At 43.1% G+C, this 22938-nt stretch overlaps 1 protein-coding gene across 1 annotated transcript in view; it reads right to left on the reverse strand.

The window, feature by feature from the left end:
- Positions 1–22938, reverse strand: part of arhgap24 (Rho GTPase activating protein 24) — a 403142-nt gene that overhangs the window by 202679 nt on the left and 177525 nt on the right. The window contains exon 3 of the mRNA XM_067990483.1: positions 14520–14607. Coding sequence (XP_067846584.1) covers positions 14520–14607 — 88 coding nt within the window. The remainder of the gene's footprint in view (positions 1–14519; positions 14608–22938) is intronic.

The raw sequence follows: 22938 nt of genomic DNA on the forward strand, positions 1-22938 counted from the left end.
CCCCAGGATGTTGATGGCGGGGGATTCGGCAATGGTAATGCCGTTGAATGTCAAGGGGAGGTGGTTAGACTCTCCTTTGTTGGAGATGGTCATTGCCTGGCACTTGTCTGGCGCGAATGTTACTTGCCACTTATCAGCCCAAGCCTGGATGTTGTCCAGGTCTTGCTGCATGCGGGCACGGACTGCATCATTATCTGAGGGGTTGTGAATGGAACTGAACACTGTGCAATCATCAGCGAGCATCCCCATTTCTGACCTTATGATGGAGGGAAGGTCATTGATGAAGCAGCTGAAGATGGTTGGGCCTAGGACACTGCCTTGAGGAACTCCTGCAGCAATGTCCTGGGACTGAGATGATTGGCTTCCAACAACCACTACCATCTTCCTTTGTGCTAGGTATGACTCCAGCCACTGGAAAGTTTTCCCCCTGATTCTCATTGACTAGGGCTCCTTGGTGCCAAACTCGGTCAAATGCTGCCTTGATGTCAAGGGCAGTCACTCTCATCTCACCTCTGGAATTTAACTCTTTTGTCCATGTTTGATCCAAGGCTGTAATGAGGTCTGGAGCCGAGTGGTCTTGGTGGAACCCAAACTGAGCATCGGTGAGCAGGTTATTGGTGAGTAAGTGCCATTAGATAGCACTGTGGATGACACCTTCCATCACATTGCTGATGATTGAGAGTAGACTGATGGGGCAGTAATTGGCCGGATTGGATTTGTCCTTTTTGTGGACAGGACATACCTGGGCAATTTTCCACATAACATAACCATCAAGACAACAGCATTTACATGTATACCCCTTTCTTTGTCTTCCAGCTCCAGCACAAAACTGTCTATGTTTAAGGTATCAAAACTGCAGTCACGTCACCATTCTCTTGCAACATCCTCCAACTCGTGCCATTATGGGCCTGGTTTCTGATGGTTCAGGAATCATTTCAAAGTGTACATAGAACAAAGGTTGCATTACACAGCAATGCATCTCCCCGAGTTGCATTGGGCATCACTTGTGTAGGTGTATTAGCCAAAGACTATTGAGTGAATGTACACACTTTACAGTCAATTCTTATTAAGAGCAGGTTAATTTAGCATTAACAACATGTTTATAGTAGGAGCCTCTCTCCTTCTTTCTCTGCCTCACTTTTTCTAATTAATCCCACAAACTGTACCTGGGGGACATATCGCTGCTAAACTGTTTGCTTTTAAGGGGTTGTCTAAAACTTTACAAACATACCCAGTATCACTCAGGAGAGGGGATAATTCCTACTTCTGATTTTCTAATCCAACATAAATATCAACATCATTACTTGGCTGACCACTTCAGCAGTTTTAGGCTGAAAGAAATGGGTGCCAAAGTTGGGGAATGTAATGGAAAAAACACTGCTGGTCAACAACATCATGCAGGGTCTGACTGGTGTACTGTACCTGTCCGTTCAAGTTTTGCAATGCAGCTTGGCTGAGGGAGTTGATACTTTTTATATGCCTAATGATGATGACAAGTGAAATGTGAGTAATCATTAAGTATGGGGAAAAAGGCAAAGGAAGCTAGTAAACAATTGGAAAATCATTGAATCATATAGCACAGAAGGAGGCCATTCAGCCTACCATGCCTGTGTCGGCTCTTTGAAATAGCTATCCAAATTAGTCCCATCCTCCTGCTCTTTCTCCATAGTCTTGCCAATGTTTCCTTTTCAATTATATATCTAATTCCCCTTTGAAAGTTATTACTGAATCTGCTTTCACCACCCTTTCAGGCATTTCAGATCAGAACAACTCACTGCATAAAAAAAAATTCTCCTCATCTCCTCTCTGGTTCTTTTGCCAATTATCTCAAATCTTTGTCCTCTGGTTACCGACCCACACACCAATGGAAACAGTTTCTCCTTATTTACTCCAACAAAACCCCTCAGAATACCGTACAATAGAGTAAAAAAGAAGAGAAAGTAAAATGGTTAAAAAGAAAATGTAACTATAAATATAAAACAAGATCAACAGCTGCAGCCCAGAAATCAATATGGCAGAGAGATTTAACAAAAGATAAAGAGCTGCAGAATAGAAATGCTATACAGCAACACATGTCCTCTGAACCTCTTGATTAAAGACTTCCATTTGTCACAATACTTCTCCAGCTGTCGATTTGCTCAACCATTCCCTCACCTCCACCTTTGCCCTCTGTAAAACTTTTGTTACCTCCCATCCTGGTCAATCTCCCTGGTAAGGTGCACATCTTCACTCCCTCAAGTCCAAGGGGCGCCGACTTCAGCGTATCTGGCGCACAATCGAGTCCTGCTCTCCAATTTCATCTCCCTGCCCGGCCACTGTCGCAGGCTGAATCGGATGACTCGCAATCTCGGCATCCTGTTCGACCCTAAACTGAGTTTCCGATCCCATATTTTCTCCATCACAAAGACCGCCTACTTCCACTTCTGTAACATTGCCCACCTCTGCCCCTGCCTCTGCCCATCTGTTGCTGAAACCCTCATCCATGCCTTTATCATCTCCAAACTCGCCTATGCCAGTGCTCTCCTGGCTGGCCTCCCATCCTCTACCCTCCCTAAACTTCAGCTTATCCAAAAACTATGCATCCCGTATCCTATTTAGCAACAGGCCCTGCTCACCCATCACCCCTATCCTCACTAACTTATGTTGGCTTTTGGTTCCCCAACACCTCAACTTAAAATTGTCATCTTCATGTTTAAATCAATCCATGATCTCAACCCTCCCTAACTCTGTAACCTCTTCCAGCCCTACAACCCCTCCCAAAACTTTCCATTCCTTGGATTCTCGCCTTTTGCGCATCTCCCTTCACCCCAATTGCAACGACTATGTCTTTATCTGCCTTGACCCGACACTCTGCAATTCCCTTCTTAAACCTTTCTGCTTCTCCATCTCCTTTAAGACTTTCTTTGACCAAGCTTTTGATCACCCCTCCTAATATTTGCTTCTTTGGCGTGACGGACATTTTTTCTTTACTCCTCTGTGAAGCACCTTGGGACATTTTTTCTACTTTAAAGGCACTATATGAATGCAAGTTATTGTTATTGTAACTATCGACCATTCTATATAGTCTATACATGATCTTACCTTCTTTGCTCATCACCTCTTTTCTTTACCCCCAATTCTTTTTCCACTGGGATATACGAACATATGAACTAAGAGCAGGAGTAGGCCATTCGGCCCCTCGAGCCTGCTCTGCCATTTGATAAGATCATGACTGATCTGATTGTGACCTTAATCCTACTTTCCCGTCTACCTACTATAACCTTTGACTCCCTTGTTAATCAGGAATCTATCTAACTTAAAAATATTCAATGACCCTGCCTCCACCGCTCTCTGGGGAAGGGAGTTACACAAAATCACGACCCTCTGAGAGAAAAAATTTCTCCTCATCTCCGTCTTAAATGGGAGACCCCTTATTTTTAAACTGTGGCTCCTAGTTCTAGTCTCTCCCACAAGGGGAAACATCCTCTCAGCTTCTACCCCTTCTAGTCCCCTCAGGGTCTTATATGTTTCAATAAGATCACCTCTCATTCTTCTAAACTCCAGTGTAAACAGGCCCAACTTGTCCAACCTTTCCTCATAAGATAACCCCCTCATCCCAGGAATCAGTCGAGTGAACCTTCTCTGAACTGCCTCGAAAGCTATTATGTCCTTTCTTAAATAAGGAGACCAAAACTGCACACAGTATTCTAGATGTGCTCTCACCAATGCCCTGTACAACTGTAGCAAAACATCTCTACTTTTATATTCCATTCCCCTTGCAATAAATGACAACATTCCATTTGCCTTCCTAACCACTTGCTGTACCTGCATACTAACTTTTTGTGATTCATGTACGAGGACACCCAGAAATCTCTGTACCTCAGAGTTGTGCAATCTCTCTCCATTTAAATAATATACTGCTTTTCTATTCCTCCTGCCAAAGTGGACAAGTTCACATTTTCCCACATTATACTCCATCTGCCAAATTTTTGCCCACTCACTTAACCTATCTATATCCCTTTGCACACTCCTTATGTCCTCTTCACAACTTACTTTCCTACCTACCTTTGTGTCATCAGCAAATTTAGCAACCATACATTCGGTCCCTTCATCCAAGTCATTGATATAGATTGTAAATAGTTGAGGCCCAAGCACTGATCCCTGTGGCACTCCACTCATTACATCTTGCCAACCTGAAAATGACCCATTTATGCCTACTCTCTGTTTCCTGTTAGCTAACCAATCCTTTATCCATGCTAATATGTTACCCCCTAAACCATGAGCTCTTATTTTGTGTAGTAGCCGTGTTGAGTCTGCCTGATTGCATTGAGATTTTTTAAGTGCCCTGCTATAACATCCTTAATAATAGATTCTAGCATTTTCCCTATGACAGATGTTAAGCTAACTGGCCTGTAGTTTCCTGCTTTCTGTCTCCCTCCTTTCTTGAATAGAGGAGTTACATTCGCTATTTTCCAATCTGATGGGACCCTTCCAGAATCTAGGGAATTTTGGAAAATTAATACCAATGCATCTACTATTTCTGCAGCCACTTCTTTTAAAACCGTAGGATGAAGTCCGTCAGGACCTGGGGACTTGTCAGCTTTTAGTTCTAATATTTTTTTCAAAACCCTTTCCCTGGTGATTGCAAATGCTTTAAATTCCTCCCTCCCTTTCACCTCTTGATTCACAATTATTTCTAGCATGTTATTTGTATTCTCTACAGTGAAGGCAGTCGCAAAATATCTGTTCAATTCATCTGCCATTTCCTTATTCTCCATTATTATCATGGTCTCAGTTACTGTTTCCCATCACCTTTAGCCAGGAGAGCAGCATGGTCTATTCTCCACAGACAGTGATGCTCCATGACCATTATATATAGTGATGGTTTGCTTCTGTGGATCAGATCTCATTATTGTCCTACTATCCCTCGATATCTTTGCTTGCTGAAAATTTGGGGCCGTATAGAAGCCATCAATGGGACTCACAGCAGCTTTCAGCTGGTGATAGTTCCATTGAGACCTTATAAGGGTGTATTCAGTGGCATTCCTGGGGTAGCTGAGGAACCCTCCCAGACACTGCCTTTTGCTGTAGGAGGAGTCAGTGGAAATCTGCCCATGAACTCTATCCCCAACCTTTACTACACAGAAAATGGCTGCACATAAGAAATGGGGTTGCATCCCAATTCTGACAATGGGTGGGTATTTCGCCCACTCTCTGCCCTGGGCCCAGATTGGAATTTCGGGGCTCAAGTTTCTCCAACAGGCAACATGGCAACTCTGCATGTTTCCCAAAAAGGTTGATCTTGACTATTCCAGAAACAGCGGTTGCCTCTCTCCAAACTCCTCAATCTGGTGACCCTGCCCTTAGAAGGAATTTTCAAGCTGCGCCTACATTGGTTTATAGAAGATGTATGTGTGCATATTTATTCCATACATATCTGGAATTTGAATAAGTGGCAAACCCACAGGCCTGTGCATGCAGCCCCAATAAATAATAGAATGGTCTCTGTGTGTTTCACATTGGCAGTTTCATTTCTGAATTCTATTGATTCACATCTATTATTGGATTTCGCTACCACAAAGAAAGAACTTGCATTTATATAGCACCTTTCATGACCTCAGGACATCTCTAAACACTTCACAGCCAATGAAAGACTTTTGCAGTATAGTCACAGTTATAATGTAGGAAACGTGGCAGCCAATATGCGCACAGCAAGATCCCATAAACAGCAATGAGATAATGATCAGATAATCTGTTTCTTAGTGATGTTGGTTGAGGGATAAATATTGGCCAGGACACTGGGGAGAACACCCCTGGTCTTCTTCAAAACAATGCCATGGGATATTTTACGTCCACTTGAGAGGGCAGACGGAGCCTCGGTTTAATGTCTCATCCGAAAGGCGCCACCTCCGACAGTGCAGCACTCCCTCAGTACAGCACTGAAGTGTCAGCCTAGATTATGTGCACAGGTCTCTGGAGTGGGGCTTGAACACACAACCTTCTGACTCAGAAGCTAGAATGCTAACACTGAGCCAAGGCAGGCTGTCTACACATTGATAGCCATGCAAAATTCATAACAAACATATTTACTCAAACTCAGCTTTGAATATATTTATTACTCTAGAGGTCTATTAATTTCATAAACAAAAACAACAGGCTTTATGAGGCTGATTTAAAGATTGCCAGGCTGCAAGGAAATTTCAGAAATTTCTGACATTCATGGTTGCACAGATGAACCTGAATAAGCATCTTGAAAGGTCATTACCTATCCCCACTGGAAATCACCAAGATTTTTGATATGTTATTTCTTTAAAAGTTGCAAAGAGGCCTATGTTGTTGATCAATATTTTTATTATACACTTAGATCTTTTCTCTTATATAAACGAGATATTGTCTTTCATTGAGGGAGATTTTACAACACCCTATCTAACAGGGAGGTAGAGCGTATCTTCACTGCACTCATTTGAAGAAGGCTTCTTTTTTTATAAAAGTCATCTCCAAATAGGCATTTTGATGCCCTGTTTTATGTCCCAATGGCTGATAAGTAAAGTCTCCACCTCCAAATCACACACCTTCTTGGTTCAAGTTTCGATCCCAATGTTGTTACATACGAACATCTGAAAATGATGGGCAGCAAAAGACCAGCTGGTCCATCCAGCCTGCCCCACACTCATGACGGCTGGAGCATCATGACTAAACACTTCAACCCCCCCCACCACCCCTCAGCCATGTAACCTCCTGGGAGAGGCAAAAAAACAGAAAAACCCAGGGCCAATAAGGGAAAAAATACTCTGGAAAATTCCTCTCCGACCCCCTCAGGCGATCAAAACCAGTGTTAGTTTATCTCGGTTCAGTTAGTTGTAGGGTACTACATTTGGCGGCAGCACCCCTGGTGTAGGAAAGAGAAAAATCAACCCCGATTCCCATTCCGGATTGAACATAAGAACATAACAAATAGGATAGGAGTAGGCCATACGGCCCCTCGAGCCTGCTCCACCATTCAATAAGATCATGGCTGAGCTTCGACCTCAAGTCCACTTCCCCACCTGATCCCCATATCCCTTGATTCCCTTAGAGTCCAAAAATGGAGGCAAAATGGAGGCGGGAGCTGCCAGCTCCACTAAGTAAGTGAATTTTCCAGATTGCTTTCCAATGACCTTGACTGGAAAGCGCAAGTGGATACTATGTGCAAATAGGATCAACGCTGGCTGTGATGTCATCCACAGCTGAATAACCTGCTGAATCTTTCTGTCAAGTCTCACATTTGAAAAATGGCCACTTTAGGGAGTTACTGGAGGGTGACTATGACTCAGATCTGTACCCCTGGGAGCGAGTTCAGGAGAGAAGGGGAAGGGAGAAAAACTGGAGTGAAAAAAATTACCTTGTTTAAACTTCAGAAATGGCACTATTTTAAAATTGCAGCAAGGTCATGATCCAGTGGCATACTGAATACTGTTTAGCAAGCGGCTTGACTTTAATATGTTTTTGGCTTGCAACCCAAATATTCTGCTACCAATACATCTTTAAGACAGAAAAGCATGCTGTGGCCCATGTAACAAAGGAGTATTTTTATATTCTGACCTACAATGTGATAAAAAGAAGTCCAAAAATAACTGCGATCACATAGCATGGTCAGACTTTTTATGCACACCGCACATTTTTTCCACTAAGGGCTCTGTGTTTTCTTAATGATTTTTTTTTCTATTTCCAGCAATGCTTCTGTTTCTTTAGTTTCCTATGCCTTAACCCTATCTGGTTCTCCTTATGCTGTCTCACTCCCTTCTCCCATTCTATTTCCCAGACTCCCCTTGTTTCAGGCCCCAAATAACATGCTTGCTGCGACAAAGCAGCTGCCGACACTTCCCAACATTTTCTGGGGGGTAAAAATGCGGAAACTTGTGTGCGTTTCTCAAGCCAGTACAGGGTGTGGAGCCAGCAGCAAAATGGAGGCAGGAGCTGCCAGCTCCACAAGGTAAGTGATTTTTATAACACTCCTTGTTGCCCAGGAGGAACAGGAATGCTCCTCCCGGCTTCTCAAGGAAGCCTTCGACCTCCCTTCTGCCGATCGCAGCCTCTCTCTAGCCCCTGCCACAATTGACGACCTCCCTCCTCAACCCTCGATTTGCAGCCTGCCCCTACGATCGCGATTGCCGGGGGGCCATCCCCAGGGTTCCCGGCTGCGGCCGCTTGCTGTTGATTTTCCCGCCCAGCTGCCGGCCAGCCCGTTAATTTGGCCGGCTGCCAGGCTGGAAATGGAAGAAAAAAAAATTATAATGAGGTCCGACCGTTAAATTCGGCAGCACTTCCACATCCCTGACCTCGATGGGTTCCCCCCCACCCCGCACTTCCCCACTCCTCCCCCGCCTCCCCATAAATATCGGGGCCATAGTGTCTGTCAGCAGTGAAGGGCGGCCCTAAATTCTCAGATGGAACTGACGAAATGCTGTTCGATCATATAATGCAGATGAGGGAGGCCTTATTTGGTGCAGAGTGGCACAAGACTCCAAGGAGAACAGCACAGGGGCAACATTGGGAATTGGCCAGGATAGTGAGTACCAAAACCAACAGCCAGCCAGAGCCAGAAAATGAACCAGTCACACCATCCAAGAATACCCAGTAATAAACGTATCTGCCATGTACAATGATTCCCCTCATACTGTGCTAAAGTGTCTGAATTGCTTGTTATCGATAAGCAGGAAGAAGCACAGTGCACTTTACACCCCCAGCCTTCACTTGGAAGTATCCCCTCAGCTACAGCCTTATGGCCATGGAGCCCACAAAAAGTCTTGCATGGAATGGAATTGCTCAATGAATGCCTGTCGTCGCACCCATTATGGTCTGCATGCTGAAACCTGGGTTACTGAATGTCATGGTAACCAAAGGTAATTCTCACTTTAAAAAAAAGGAGCTCATTAAGATATGGGATGTTAGTGCAGGGGTAACTCTTCTCACTTGAAGCACCAAGTATCAGCATCAAGCACTCCCAGACAGGTATAGCATAACTGCATGCTCTTCCTATTCTGCATCAGTGCTGGGGCTCAGTTAGTACAAGGCTACCAGGGAACATGAGTTGTATGGGATTGATTTTTATCCCCTTTTGTAGTGCCTGGGTCATTCACAGACTCCCCCTATATCTGACACCTTCAATGAGGAGGCAAAATGACTGCCTTTCTATTACTAAAGCCCCTTTTCTTGCTCCAGGAATGGCAGCTAAATCACTGTCACAGGTGTGTATACATTACTCTGACATTTCAACCTCCAATGCTCCTTTGCTTATGTTTGCATCTCTTACCCTTATCTTCTAGAGTCACTTCTGCAAAATAAACTGAAGTCAGTCTATACAACAAACTAGTGGAAATTTATCAATACCTCTTGTTAGATTAAAAAAATTCCAATTTTCTCCCTTCCCTACTTGTCCTTCAGTGGAATACAGTTCACTGGGTGCCAATAACCTCATTCAATTTTAAACAGAAATGTTTTGAGCAGCTTTTAATTTTGCCCTGTCGCTGATTCATATAATAAATCCACACCAGCAGTAATGTATTATTGCTTGTGTGGACATCTAATAGAAAATTGCACACTGGACAGCAGCCTTTGAAAAATGGGCAATATTGACTCCCTGTGCCTGGAAATGTATTAAGAAGTTGCATCAAAATTCCACTGAGGGACCTGGTGATGTATTATGATCACAGCAGGAGCACCTTCAATAAAGCTGCAAACATATTTTTGCCACAACATAAACAAAACAGAATTTGGCCCAGGGCATGTTCCAAAAAGGTAAACTCATATCATTATTCCTTGCAAATCACCTTACCCTTTGCAGAAGATCTGTGTAATCCAATAAAAACGTCACTATGATTGCTGCAAACTACTCTTGGCTGGTGACTAGTGTTTGCCGTCAACTTTTATCATGCTTGAGTATATCAGAAACTCTTCGAGAGAGATGGGACAGCTCAGTGGTGCCAAAACAGGAGATCTGTAACTAAGGGCTCTGAAAAATCTTTCTCAGATTTGAAGATCTTTCTAGCATTCCACAGTTTTCAATCTTTTTCTCACACAAATGTGGCCCTATAAATTTCTGTTAAATGACTCACTACATCATCCACTGAAGAGGAACAATGAGGTCAAACTTATGGACAGGATTTCTACTAAATGCTACGATTCACTCATGATCATGTGATTTCAACCTGTGCCAAATTCTCAACCTGCTTGTATGTTGTGAAATAAAATGGATTCAGGATTTAGAAGTTGGTGGCTTCACCAGTTGTATTTGGTCTGCCATGTGTGCTTCCGTGTGTATCAGAAAATGTGAGTTCAAGAGAGTGTTGGCCCGATTTTAACTTGAGGCGAGCGTTGGGTGAGCAAGGCGAGGGTCAAGCATACCCCGGCTCACCGACGCAAGGTCCAGGCCATTTTAATTCTCGGGCGTCATTTAAATACATCAGGCCCGACTCCTGCTCCAACCCAGCATCAATGACATCAGGCTGGTGGGTGGGAGTTAGGTGAGTGCAGCAAGAAGCCACAGCCAGAGACCTGCAGAAACGGTCCCCAGCAAGTTAGGTCAAGGGGAGGACCCAGGGGATCACAGGAAGCCCGGGAGAGGAGAGGTCCAAAGATTACTTGTTGAGGCCAGAGGGACACTCCTGCTCCTCCTGATCCCCAAGGATGCTTTTAAAAAATAAAATAATTGTACCTTTGCGGCCCTTTTCTGGGCCTACTGATCCTCCGTGCCAGGTTTTTCTGGTATGGCTGGCAACAGGCTGCCAGTGAAAATGACGTCGGGGTGCGCGTGCAGCGTGGTTCCAGTGAGTGCCATGCTGTCAATAGTTTAACCCTCCGCATGTCCCGTTTTCATCAGACGTGAGGGCGGGGGCGGTTAAAATTGGGGCTTATGCGTATGATTATGAAAGTATGAGTCAGTGAGTGTACGAGTACCTTTAAAATGCAAGAACATAGCAAGCCTGAATTTAAAAAAAAATATTGTCCTACCTTCATGTATCACTCATTTCAGGCTCATTTTACTCGTCTCATAAGAACATAACAACATGTGAAATAGGAGCAGGACTAGGCCATACGGCCCCTCGAGCCTGCTCCACCATTCGATAAGATTATGGCTGAGATAACACTGCGTAAGTGGTGGACCTCTTATTTCCAAAGCCCTCAATAAAGTGAGTTAAATGAAATATTTCCATAGGCTTAACTACACATTTACTTATATCTTCCAACTACTTTTTAAACTACTCTTTTACTGTTGGCAGGCCAATGGCTAGTGTTAAAGATAAATGATAAACTAACGTTAAAGATAATGATAAACTAACTGTATGCCATTGTTAGTAGTGGTGGAGTGAACTACACCATGTCTTGTCATCTCTGGAGTCTGGGTTCGAATCCAGTTCAGACTGATGGCATGAATGTCACTTCTATCTGCCAACTATGTGTTCTATGCAAAATGGGTATCAACCCAGTTAACAGCACAAAGCTGCCCACAGTTTGATACAGAGTGATATGTCATTTAGGAAGTCCAAAAGTATAATTGCAGTAGGGAGTGGAAAAATAATCAGACTGCTGTGTAGAGGTGCTCTTCTGAAATTGGAGTTAAGGCAGATTGTTAAGGGGAATAAGATGTAGCTTTACTGTGCACCACGCTGTGCTGTTCTGATCTGGCTATACTTCATATTGAACAGGTGGGGTGGGAACAAGGCTGGAGAGATATATACCGTTCGCTAGTACTGACATCCATCACTGACAAGCACAAAGAAAAGGTTAAAATAAAGCTTCAGTATGCCATTGTTTGAATGTGGAAAGGTTGCAGGCCTTAGATAGAAATTTGTTTATTCCAGTGGGCCACCACAATTTAGTTATACATCTCATGAAGTATTATGTCCTAAAGCAGAAGTTTTACCGTACTAGAATTTCTGGGATTGTCCTGGCAATACTCCAGTTGTGTTGCATCCCTTTCTGGTTCATTTTCCCAGAATGAAGCTCACTTCATCATGGGTGCATAGAAATAAAATGTCCCCTTGGCCGATGTATATGCACACACTTCTGCGGAGCATTTTGGAAAGAGGTAACAAATACAAAATTGTCACTGGGAATGTGTCCCTGAAACCAGGATTTCAAAGTTGAGCAGTTGCATGTGCTTGGCCAAGTTTCAGATGCACAATTCTAAGTTTACGCTTTGAATTGAATTGCGTGTAAATACCCTGCAATTAATTTGCTTAAATTAACACTTGACAAAAAACAGCAACACCATCAAGTATTGAAGAAGAAGCATTATTGAAAGATTCACTTTGACTGTTGCAGACATTCATTTGCTGTAAAAACAAAGGCAACCACAGGACTGCAACAGTTATTTCTGCAGTGGAACTCTTGATCTCCCACTGTAACGTCAATGGAAACCCCCAAGAGACAGCGTAAACAATTATGCCATTTTTCCGGGGCTTACACTCGTCTTCTGCCGAAGTTATAGCAAGAGATCGGGGAACCCCTGTGGAAATTCTACCCCAATGTATGTAAAGGAGTGTGCAATTAAACAATAAGTGGCACAATAACTCCAATGTATTTGGCCACATCTGTCACTGTGCTGCTGGTCGACAAGGTTCCCCACTGCCAGCACATACTTTGCCTCAGGACAGCCACAGCAATATAAACCTACTACGACTGCTAACAAAGGGGGCGAAATTCTCCTAGAATGATGCAAACATTGATAATATGGAGTCAATTAGTGTATTTGTGTTAATGACAGATTAGTGCACCTTTTCCATGCTTCTAGAATTGGTCCAAGGAGTAATCCAGATTAATGCATGTTAATGCCCAGAATTTTTTTTTTTGGTGGGGGGGGCCCTTCTTAAATGCCAATTAAAGGAAACATGGAAATTTGCTTATGCTTACCTTCCAGCCCATATTAGCAACACCCACTATAAAGATGGTGCTAAGGCAGGAGAGATTCGGAACAAAGCTGAAGACATTGTAAAGATCAACTCGACTCTTTAGTGGCAGTGTAGGTGCATCAACAGTTTGAAGATGCTGGATACATTGGATGAGGAGGAGCAGAAAGACAGGGGGCACGGAGATCATAGAAGGTGGACCAACAGAACTGTTACCATATAAAGCATCATGACTACCAGAGATGACAGAGCTACCTCAACCTCACCAAGGAGTGCTGCGCCAGGAGGCCACTGATGAATTGTGCCGTTTCCTGCAACCGCAAATCAACATCAGCATCACAGTGACAAGAATGGTAAAAGTGACAATGGCACTGAACCTTTCTGCCACGGGCTCCTTCCCGGCAACAGCATAAGACTTAGCCAGGATGAGTTATTTGGGGTTCAACACCCACTTGACAATCATAGTTGTTAGTGAATTACAACATGTTCTGTTCCCCACCCCCCAACCCCCGCCCTCCACCATATACAGAGCAGTTCTTCGTCCCCCCGCCATCAACTATGACTTGCAGATCTTTATCCGCTAGTGATAGTTTCTGCTGTCTGTACTGTTCCCCCATTTCTCCCTGATATTGTGTAATCACCAGCTGCATTGGTCCACAGTGCACTATTTATGTCAGCTAGTAACTGTTCAGCCAGCTATGCAGAATTCTTGCAAATGCTTTCAGATTGGTCACTCAGTTGTTTGTTACTTTTATGTATTTCCGTGCACCCAACCTTTCTGAAAGCAGACATTTAATGCACTCCCGGTGCACTAGGAGCAATTTCACCCTCCTAATGGATCATACTGCTTTCATAAGAGGTTGTTCCTATGACCAAACCGGCCTTAAAATTCCCTCAAGAAGCAACAACACCCCTTTAACTATCATTCAATGTTTAGCAATAATTACAGTGCGTGTATAGGTATGATTTTGCCATATATATTATGACTACACTTGTAGCTGATTAACAGAATCAGATCTCCTACAAGTTTAGGTGTTTGACCATCACACCATTATAATTCAGTATGTGTTAACTCAGAGGGTTTATTTATTGAAGTTAACCTGTGTAATGTAAATCCTTTAAAATGAAATCAGCAACACCTTTAGGTTGCATTCTCAACAAAATCTGAATAAAATCCCTTTAACCAATTCACAATAAATTGATACAAGTACAGGTATGGTTACATAATGATGATAAATGCAGGGCAATTGCAAGAATTCTTACTTTAGGCCACTGAAATAAACTTACTATCATGAAAAGTTCACCACAGTTCATCGTAAGATGTATTAATTGCAATTTGGTCATGGATTCTGCAGCTGACCAGTCCAGACATTACCACAGCCCTCATTATTTTCAAACCTTTCCTCCAGTTGGGATACAATGCATTCCAAATGCTCAGAAAAGACATCTTCTCCCCCCTTTTTGGTCATAATCCAAGTGTTATTCATTTATTCAAGCCAGCTCTGCCTCCCCTAGCTGAAAGAACATGCAACCTCACACTTTCAGTTCAATAGAGTTCAGAAATGACAGCAGCGTTTTACTTTGGATGTACTGAACTTTGACCTCTCCATTGTGGCTTTTGGTAACCGGAACAAAAGTATAAATGTTTCTTACCTGGCACAATTTCAAAAAGGAACTTCCTGGACTCATCTCCATTATACGAATGCTCAGTGGCGTTATTTCCAGGCAAGAAAATGGTCCCCTGTAAAACAGACCAAATGGGATTGAGAAAAAAAAGGTGCTGCTCAGAACAGGCTGAGAAAAGAACCAATAGCAAGTTATGCAATTATGTGCAAGTTTACTGTTACAAACTCTACCAATAATCAGGAACTGAATGCAATGTCATGGTTCTCAATGTTAACTGAGAAATAAAAATAAGACATGCATTTATATAATGCCTTTCACGACCTCAGGATATCCCAAAGCTCTTTACAGCCAATGAAGTACTATTGAAGTGTAGTCATGGCAGCCAATTTGCACACAGAAAGGTTCCACAAACAGCAAGGTGATAATGTATTCTTTAATGATGTTGGTTGAGAGATAAATATTGGCAGGACACTGGGGATAATTCCCCTGTTCTTGTTCAAATAGTGCCATGGGATTTTTTTACATCCACCCGAGAGGGCAGACAGGACCTTGATTTAACATCTCATCTGAAGGAAAGCACTTCCGAAAGTGTACCACTGCCCCAGTATTGCACTGGAGCGTCAGCATAGATTTTTGTGCTCAAGTCTCTGGAGTGGGACTTGAACTCACAACCTTCTGACTCGGAGGCTATAGTGCTACCACGGAGCCACAGCTGACACCATAAATACCTCCAGAGATCAAGCTGAGTGGATTACCTTAGACAGACTAGCAAGTGGGTGTGGAGACATCCATCTCCCCACTGCCTGTGACATTCTATTCATAACAATTACTAATAGATCTCCAGTGGTGTTGCTCATGGGTAGTCCAAGACCTTATGTTTACTTTATGTCACACAAGTATTAACATGGTGGTAGTTCGCCCACCACTATTATTGCAAATTTGTTGAACATAAGAAATAGGAGCAGGTATAGGCCTGCTCCGCCATTCAAAAAGATCATGGCTGAACTTCTACCTCAATTCAACTTTCCTGCCCTATCCCCATATCCCTTGATTCAGCTTAGTGTCCAAAAATCTATCAATCTCAGTCTTGAATATACTCAACAGTTGAGCATCCACAGCCCTCTGGGGTAGAGAATTCCAAAGATTCACAACCCGATGAGCAAAGAAATTTTTGCTCATCTCAGGCCTAAATGGCCGACCCCTTACCTTGAGACTATGACCCCTGGTTCTAGACTCTCCAGCCGGGGGAAACAGCCTCTCAGCAACAACCATGTCAAGCCCTCTAAGAATTGTATACATTTCAATAAGATCACCTCTCATTCTTCTAATATCATTGAAGCAATATATCACATAAGTGACATGAGTTAAAAAAAAATTACACGTTACCCATTTCATTCATCTCAGATACAAGCCCTGGTGTGGAGGATGTAAACTGGAGAATCGGATATGGTGATCAACGTGCTCGAATTGCCATACTCCTGACTTCCTGGCCATTAGTTTTAATCACTGGAAAATCAGGAGCACCACATAGTCGGCATGCTGAGGCATTCTCTCATGTACACTGCGGAGGAACAAGACTCCGCGTTGGGAGCAGATGCTTATAATTTTGGGGATATAACGGGGGGGCATATTTCCACAGGGATTGTCCCACTCCTCTGCCGCAACTTTGATGGAAGAGCCATGCAAACCCTGGAAAAATGGCGTAAAGAACTTCAGGAACGTTTTCCCAATGTCAAGTCTCCAATGACCAGTACCTTGAACAGGTGATTATTCACCACAATATGGGGCTGACTTACTGACTGACTGCAGCTGCAATGTCTGAGCTTAGCATCAAAGTGCTTTGTCTCAGAATTTTTTACACAACAGATTAAACTATATGAAACAATGGGAAAAATTATTAAAACTTTTTTTGTTGCTTTAGGTCACTTTGAGATGTGACACTTAACGAGTGTAAACAATGTGATATTGAGTGTGGCATATGCCTATTAGATGCAAGACTTTCAATTATGTAGGTTGATAGTAGGTTTTCAACTGCAAAAAGCCATTTTGTTGCCCAAAGAAACCAGTTGGCACTAGCTCGTGATGTCACTTGGTCATTGTGATTTTCTTTCACTAATATTTTTCCAAAAACATGATATAAATTTAGGCTCATACTTTTATACAACAACATGTGTCAAAATAGAGACATCGGCTCTCATCTGGAATCAGAACTTTTAGAAATAAATGTGGAAAATAATTTCACACAACACTAAACACCAAAGAAGATCTCCATCCTCTATACTGTGCGTGACCAATGCTTTTCTTCATGTGGAAACCAATGTATCAGCAATTATGACAGCTTCATTTCTTCACTGCTTACAATTACTGAATCTAAGGATTCTCCTCTCAGTGGCAGTGTCCCACAGGACAGGACCTCCGCCTGTGCTTCCAGCAATGCCGTAACCCTGACCAAGTATTTTCCTCGGCCAGGGTTTATCAAGTATTCATGGCTACTGCTGGTGAGATTCCTGCCACCAACAGAGAGCCCGCCATTGCCTGGCTGCAAAATTGTGGTGTAACTGTAGCGGCTAGGCAGCCAGAGAACGAAAAGGTCAGAAGTGCCGCGAAGATCTGCACAACAGCTGACCTGTAAGCATTGGTAAGGTAAATGGGGGTTGGAATGGAGGGAGAAGAGGCCACCACAAGGCCCTCTCCCTCCATGGCGGGGGGGGCCTCAGGGCCATTACTGACGCTTCCCGGGGCCAACATCACCTTTGACATGGCAGCCTTGGGAAGTGATGGTAATAAAGGCAGATGGGAGGGAAATCTGCCTGAGATCCAGGCCTCACACCTCCACTGCCATTTGCATGCGGTGGGCGAGAAAGGAGCAGTTGGTAGGGGCGGGGGAATTAATTGCAGGCCAGGCGGTGCAGTCTACCGCTACCTCATCGAATGTTACATCATTCACCACCGCTGTCCTGCCTGACCGCAGAGGGGAATCCATCCCAATATGTAAGTGGACAGAATAATAGCGGATAAAATTTAATGCAAACAAGTGTAAGCAACAAAAACATAGAGGTCAGAAAGAGAAGTTAGGTAGTCAGCAGTCGATTGGGAATGGGGTCAAGGGAGCAGGAGGTGGGTCTCATGGACAAGATGAGTTGGAGAGGGTATGAGGGAAGACAGGCGAGAAACTAAAAGGCAAAGGTTAAGGGCTAAAGCAGGGGGGAGCATGGAGGCAAGTTTGGCTTGGTGGGCAAGGGGCAAGGGAAAATGGGGGGGGGGCAGAGCAGCAAAGGCCGTTTGAATGAATGGTCTTAATGGAGGCAAAAACCCTGGAATCATTTAAGAATCAATTGGATGCTGCAATGGGAGAGACTTTAGGAACTTTCTGGATGGATGAATTAAGATGGGCCACAATGGTCTTATGATCTTGTGACCTACATGAAACACACCAATTGATGTTATTTAAAAAAAAATTCATGTTGCAATTTTCCATATTTATTTCAATCACAGCACATAAAAGCAGTCCATGGCTAAAAAAATCTCAGAAGATCTTATGTGCTGCCCTATCTTGTGAGATTGGGAATTCCTGCCCTCTGCAGCATTTGGTTCCATATCGCTACAATAACGGAAGTGAGAATAGGAATCATTGCATAATGACTAGGCAATACAATGATGCAGAGAGGAAATCCAAGAGATTCCTCAATAAGGGAGCAGATGTCAGGGAGTGTTTACTGATATAGGGAACTGATAGGCGAGAACAGATTATTCAGAGATTGGCCAATGTGATTTTCAAAACTGTAAGAAAAAATTAACAGTAACTCTTTACAAATAGTTAATGAATTCACACCCCAAAGTAAAATATTATCCAAGAAAGAGTTATGTCCCGTGTTAACGGGGAAAAAACTCCAAACTGATTTCTGAATCTGAACTGCCCTGAAGTGCCGTATCAGTCCTTAATCTGCCCCATTTAGCACAGTGCTATCATGAACATGCGTGTCTGTGATAGGTAGATTGGTGAGGGAAAGGTCAAGTAGGTTATTCCCTCATGTTGTTTGTGTGGATGTTACATGTTTACCAAGTACACACGACATGTTTGCCCACAGTTTATTCAAACTAAATGTGCATTACTAGGAAACAGTGCAATCTCACAAAGAACAGATTACGTCACTGTGGTAAGTTATATATGGACAACTGGATTTACATGTGCTGTACTATTGATGTTGATTATAAGCGAAATCAGCATTAAAGTAATCAACAAAAGTGATGCAGAGAGCATATCTTAAATAAGACATTGCACATATCCCTGCATCCAGTTATATTTTTTTCAAATATGTATCCAAATTGCCACTTGTGGTAAAGCATTCCATGTTCTGAATGACCCTGTGTGAAAAATATTCTACCTTGTTCTTCGAGTGATAATCCCGAGTAAATACCTCCTTATTACTGATTTGCCAATCAGTGGAAATAATGGTTCATAATTTGCTGTCAAAATAACGGTGAGGTTAATGGCACTCGCCGTTATCTTTGCACAAATGCTACAGCAACTTCAGGCGAGGGCAAATACGTCGTTAAATGAGGAAATCCAAAAGTTACTGTCCGAGATGCACTGCTCTGCTGTTAGCTTCACGAAAACGGCATCTCGCTGCCTTCCTCACCATTGAAATGCATTGAATGGCGTGAAGTTGCTGTATTTGCGTGGTAGATATGAACTAAACTCGCCACAGAAAGTTAGGTCTTGTACATTTCAGCCTAAGTACCCTTTTAGCGACGTGATAAGTGTTAATTACTGCCAATCAACCTCCCTGGCACTGAAAATTAACTATTACAAGTATAGAGTCTCATTCCTTCAGGTTTTAATTGTTGTTAGAGATTTTAAAAATGTAGAATTTTAAATTTAATTTTCTTTTTTACTTGCCCTTTGTCACTTTTTCCTCTCTCTTAATCCAATCTTTCTTTCCCTCACTTTATTTCTCTTTCTGTACCTGACTTGACATTGAATTCACCCACTCTAATTTACACTTCCTTTTCAGTCCTTGCACTGTTAATTTCACAATCCTTTAATCTGATTGGTTAAGGAGATATATAGTTGCTTGCCCTGTTCACTCAGGTCCCAGATGCTCTGTTTCCCTCACTGCGACATTACCAGCTCACACTTTCAGCAACTTGCCATGTAAAAAATGTAAAAACCTAAACGTCCAAGGGCAAGTCTAACTAACGGCAGATTAGTACATCCACACAACAGCAAAGTATGGCCCAATCTTTCATTAGTTATTTTCACTATTTACTTTCTCAAACCTTTCAGAATTTTGAAAACCTCCATTAAGTCCTCCTTTAATCATCTTTGTTCCAGTGAAAAGATCCCCAATTTTTCAAGCCTTTCTTCACAATTCTAACCTTTCATTCCTGATATCATCTTTCCCATCCTTCCCATGATGTGTTCCCAGAACTGTATGCAATATCCCAATGTTTTGTACAAATTCAACTTCACTTCAACATCACTTCCTTGCCTTTGTATTCAATGACCTTGCATAAAATTCCTGTTAGGATTTGGAATTCCATTCACATTGGCAGCAGAAGTTTTGATCAAATTCTCTGTGGTAAACTTGCTCTTGTCTGAGGGATGTTAAACAATGCAGCATTATTGGACTGATGATGCTCTGCTGAAAATATGATTGATGCTTGTTCCAGTAGCTCCCTCCCTGTCTCTTCTCTGTTCTCATCCAAGACAGGTACATCTAAATAAACTGCATGATAAAGTAATAGTCAAGAAGCAGCTTTGGGGCTCTCTATGTCGCATGGCTAAACGCATCATGCAGTACAGATTGCAAAGGTCGCAGGCTCTGTACTCAGTTAGCTGATTTCAGATAGGTGTGATGTTGGGGATGTCACGGTTGACTTCAACTTCCCTGGACTCAAGAGAGGAAAAATAAACCAGTATCCTTGCTCCTGATTGCTGTTCAGTGACCTCTGCTGGAATGCATGGAGCATGTGTGTGGATGTTGGGTGAGGATAGAACTCCTATTGTCAAATAGCCCACCAACTTTCACTGTTTCCATTCATATTGGAAGAGTAGCCACTTGAGCAAGGGACCGGAGAGCTAGCAGGACTTTTGCAGCTGTATCCCAAGAGACTTCCCCTTTAGGGAGATGAAAAAGTTGGAGGTGCTGCTGAGAATCAGCTTTGCAGATTAAGCGGTCATAAATAAAATGCTCCCATTGTCTGGCTCAGCTGGTGTCCTCGGATCTTTAGTACTTTATCATTTGTAAGGAAGCTTGGCTTTTAATGCTCACTACTAATACGAGTTCATGAGAAAAAGAGTCCATGGTTTGGTATGTCAACCCAATTTTTAATTATCAAACAAGTTCACGGCAACTTTTGAAAGCAGCAATTTACTGTGCACCTATACCTGACCTGGCAGTATTTGATTATGACACTGGAGCAGGAGTAATTTTACAAAACTGGAATGATGGCCTGAAAATTATGATAGTGCATCCCCGAGCTTCCAGCAGTCAGGGACTTTCAGCCACCGACCTTCGGGTAAGCATACTCCAAGGCGGCCTTCGAGACACACGACAACGCAAAATCGTCGAGCAGAAATTGATAGCCAAGTTCCGCACCCATGAGGACGGCCTCAACCGGAATCTTGGGTTCATGTCACGCTACACGTTACCCCACCAGCGAACAAATGTTATCTGTTTTTAATACGACGGGTCATTTGCTGTCTTTTCGATGTTTCTGCCTCTTTTTTTTTGGTGGTTTGTATATTCGGGGGATCTGTAGGTAACACCTGTCTGTCTGCACACTGATTGCCTTGGCAACGGGCAGTTAAAAACACTGTCTGTAATCACCAAGTATTGTTCTGTGATTTATAAATGCGAAGGGTTCGAGGATTTCATTTCCACATTCACCTGAGGAAAGAGGAAGCCTCCGAAAGCTTGTGAATTTCAAATAAAATTGCTGGATTATAACTTGGTGTTGTAAAATTGTTTACAATTGTCAACCCCAGTCCATCACCGGCATCTCCACATCAGAGCTTCCAACAGGTACTGCTGGCAGGCAAGGTTCCCCACTGGAGTAGAGAATCAGAAAATCGGTCAAAATGGAAAAGCGTTACATTTCCCTAGCACTAATATCCCCACTTCGAGTGCAAAGGTCCCCCATTTAAAAAAAAAACTAACAGTTGGTGCAAGCTTAATTAATCCCCAACCACATCATAGTAATAACAGCTTCCTGCTCTGAGCTTGTCAAAAATTCAATTTTTCTCTTCCATACACACAAAGCTTCGAAGAGCCCTCCAGCCATCCAGCTATATGATGTTAACATTTCAATACAACACTAAGAGACTTTTCCCTCCAGTAGTTCAACAGACATGGACCATATTTTAACACACAGCAGCCATCTTCCTTCTACTGTAGTAAGCTACCCACAAAAATCATAAGAGCTCTGAGAATTTCAACACAAAACATTTTTTTTAAAATGCTACAGACACGGCACAATTACATGAATAAATCTGTGCAGTGGAACTAGACTTGAATAACCCATTGTTACTGGGTCAGGAGATCTAATTCTCTCCCGAAATAGTTTTTAGCCTTGAAATTCTACGGTTCGCAATCCAGTGGTCACCCTGAGATTGTGCCTGATGGTGTCCTCCAGCGGCAATTAAGTGGGAGGGCACCTCATTAGCATGGGGCACGGGCCACTACAGATGCTACTTAGTTGCCCATCTGCCCCATCCCCACAAAAACTCTGGCCTTGGTGCATCCTTGGGGACGGTGGATTCCCTAGGTCTCTTCGAACCTTGGCTACATTCTCCTCAGCCACCTGAGAAAGGAGATGGAATAATTTTTTTTAAAAATTGAATCTTTGGGCGTTCAGGCTGCTTGCTTGGCCTGGACCACACCGGTGGGGTCCACGTGCCCCGTTGTGGAGGCCGGTATACTATCCGCCACACAAATGCCTGATCCCAACTGAGGAGCAGGAACTCCCAACTTAGGGAATCCCTACCCCTGGTCCTGACCCATGCCTGTAATTTGCCTTGTAAGGGGTGGACAGAAGTAATAAAATTAAAAATAATCCAAAATGTTCCTACATTATATTGACTCTGACCATAATCTGAGCACTGAGGCAGTCAGGAAAGGAACCCTGGCTGTAAATCCCGACTTGGAAATATATCGCCATTCCTTCATCGTCGCTGGGTCAAAATCCTGGAACTCCCTTCCTAACAGCACTGTGGGAGAACCTTCACCACACGGACTGCAGCGGTTCAAGAAGGCGGCTCACCACCACCTTCTCAAGGGCAATTAGGGATGGGCAATAAATGCCAGCCTCGCCAGCGACGCCCACATCCCATGAACGAATAAAAAAAAAATCAGAATTGTTACCTTTTTCACTCATTTACATACATCTCCTCCTCCACTTCCCCTCCCCCCCACCGAATTAAAAAAGTGCATCTGCAGCATTA

The sequence above is a fragment of the Heptranchias perlo genome, chromosome 1 (genome assembly GCF_035084215.1).
Source record: "Heptranchias perlo isolate sHepPer1 chromosome 1, sHepPer1.hap1, whole genome shotgun sequence".
NCBI classification, from domain to species: Eukaryota; Metazoa; Chordata; class Chondrichthyes; order Hexanchiformes; family Hexanchidae; genus Heptranchias; species Heptranchias perlo.